Raw genomic sequence first — 2,755 nt, forward strand, 5'->3', positions numbered from 1 at the left:
ATAAAAACAAAACAACTGATAACAGAAAACTCAGAGTAACAACAAATAGGAACAATCTTAGGTGAAAGATAAACCGTTATATTAGTATAAAGCTTCTTCTTCTCCTTTTTATGTTTCCAGGGTCTGGTTGGTGATCGGGGCCCAGAGGGGGAAATTGGTGAACCTGGTGAGAAGGTATTTATTAATGATTTAATATTTCCTCAATGTTGAAAGTAGCAGGTAGATTTTCTGTTTATGGTATATCAGACAGGCATTTAAGTCAATGTAAAGGGCCCTTCCATAAATACCTGACACACTAAGTACTTACATACATTTTAAGATTTTAGACAGTAAGGACATTTTTGCCACATTTATGTGTAGAGTTGAGTAGGAGATGGCAGCTCTTTCTTTTACAGAGTTAAACTTGTTGTCAAGTCCTATGCTATTTTTTTTTCAGGTAATATTTTTTCATTGTGTTCTCTTCTTGTTTTCTTACAGGGTGCAGTTGGTTTGCCAGGTCCACCGGGTCCCATTGGACCACCAGTAAGTGTCTTCTATTGTAATATAAAGATCAATCTTTAAATTTAATCACAGCAGACAAGAAACACATTCTTTTATGAAGGACAAAAGATTAAAACCAGCTCTATATTCTAAGTTTCCTTCCAATGAGCAAAACTGTAAAGTTGATTGATGCTTTCCACCCTCTTTTCAAAGATTTGAGGGTGGCCGTTGGTGCCTTTCATGACAGATCACTGAACATGACATTGACTAAACAATTTGCATAAGGGAACGGTATTAAATGTAGGACAGAATAAAGAGAATGAGGTTTTAAAAAATGCATATTATCTAACAGTTTAACAGCTTCAGAAATCCAGCAAAGACATTAAATATGTTCATAAACATGCAGTATCTGATGGCAGAGCACTTAATAAATGATACATTACCAGGCAATAACTCTGGTGCATTCACACCTTACTTTCAGCTGCCCCCATCTCATCACTGAATCTACCGCTTGCTGGTTCCAATATAACATGGTGGAACTGGATTTACGGAGCTACTTGCTGTGCACTGTAAAAATGATCTAGAAATAAGTAAAAAAATACTTAAATCAAGTGTATTTACCCTTAATTTGAGTAGGTAAATACAATGATTTGCCAATGAAATTTGTATCTCTACACCTAAAATAAGATAATTAGATAATATGAACTCGAAATAAGACAATTTTAAATGTAAATTGTCTTGTTCCATTGGCAAAGTGTCTCGTCCTCAATTGGAGAAAAAATGCACTTATTTTAAGAAAAAAATACTTGCTTAGATTTCCATTTTTTGCAGTGTGCTTTATTTACTTTGTAAAGCCAAATGAAGCCTCAGGTAAAACTTCCCTGGGTTCATCATATTTAGAGACGATGAAGACAGACAGAGAGCATCAGAGCGGGGGGCCAGGGTTTGAACTGGAGCTAAAGGAGGATAACAAATGATGAACAATTTAACAGTTCTTTTAGGGGCTAAATTAAAAACAGTTTCTTAAATAAAATAAAAACACATACTAACCCCTAAGAGTATTATCTATTTCATCTTTTGTCAACATTGTATTTTCAATCTAGCGCCTTCATCACAGCCACATTTAGTGCCTGACTGGTTGTTGAGAAGCCAATTATCATGTGTGTATTTTTTACACATTTCCTGTTTAGCCAATATAGCTCTGGGACATAAATTCCCAGAGCTAACTGATATCCCAACAGCTTGATTTTCACAATTAGACCAGTATGACTGTTGCCATAAGGTTCTTCTTGTCATTTGTATAATAAACTATATTGAACATTATTTGGGTAGTAAAATCGTATACAAGGACACAGAAAGGAAGGTAAGAAAAACTCAGGGGAGAGAGGAACGGAGATAGAAACAGGAAAGAGTGCATGAAAAGATAGAAAATAAATCAAAACAGCAAAAACACAGAAGATATACAGTAACTCCCAGAAGTCTGCTTCCATACCTGTATGAGACGAGAGGAACAGAAAACAGAGAACATTGCAGCAAAAAGAAGACAACAGAAAACCAATGTAAATTTAAAAAGAAAACATTTCAAGAGTAGCGTGTATCCTTTCCACGTGGCTCACAGTCAGAACCTATAGTGATTACACAATATTAATCAGAGTGGTATTCACAAAACTTCTTCTTAAGGAAAGTATGCTTAATAGCAGGTGTGGGCGTCCCCAGACTAGCCCAAGGAGCGCAGGATAGAAAAAGAGGCAACCCGTGCCCCATTATCCAGAGGCACCCCAGATCACTGAGACCTAAGGGGGCAGACATAGGGAGACCCACACCCAGACGAGCAACTCCAGCAACTTTGCATCCATCACAGGTGTCGCTCCTGTGTCACTAGAATCATCAAATCCCTGCCTGTGACATACAGTAGCTAGAAAAATGTCTGTCACATCACTTTGTGTCACTATTGTGCGCCTGTACATAGAGATAACAGGTCAATCTGTTACTCTGGTTGCACAAAATGGGTAAGGTGTGAACACTACTGTTTTTGTCACTTAAGCACTTTTATTTTTTGGATATTATGTAGATTCATGTGAAGAAAAAGAGCCTTAAAAGCCCAATTATTATTTTTTTTTTTTACATAACAGTTTGTCCTTTATGTTTGGCATCCTTTTTTAAATACATGGATATTTGGAGTCAAATTGTGATGGATGGATGCACTGGAAAAACGATCTAGAAATAAGTAAAAATTTCCTAAATTAAGTGTATTTATCCTTAATTTGAGTAGGTT

General features: G+C 36.3%; 1 protein-coding gene across 1 annotated transcript in view; it reads left to right on the forward strand.

Moving 5' to 3' along the window:
- col27a1 (collagen, type XXVII, alpha 1) overlaps positions 1-2,755 on the forward strand; it is a 108,954-nt gene that overhangs the window by 93,593 nt on the left and 12,606 nt on the right. Inside the window, exons 14-15 of the mRNA XM_015373179.1 lie at positions 121-174; positions 478-522. Coding sequence (XP_015228665.1) covers positions 121-174; positions 478-522 — 99 coding nt within the window. The remainder of the gene's footprint in view (positions 1-120; positions 175-477; positions 523-2,755) is intronic.

The sequence above is a fragment of the Cyprinodon variegatus genome, unplaced genomic scaffold (genome assembly GCF_000732505.1).
Source record: "Cyprinodon variegatus isolate N-32 unplaced genomic scaffold, C_variegatus-1.0 Scaffold82, whole genome shotgun sequence".
NCBI lineage: Eukaryota > Metazoa > Chordata > Actinopteri > Cyprinodontiformes > Cyprinodontidae > Cyprinodon > Cyprinodon variegatus.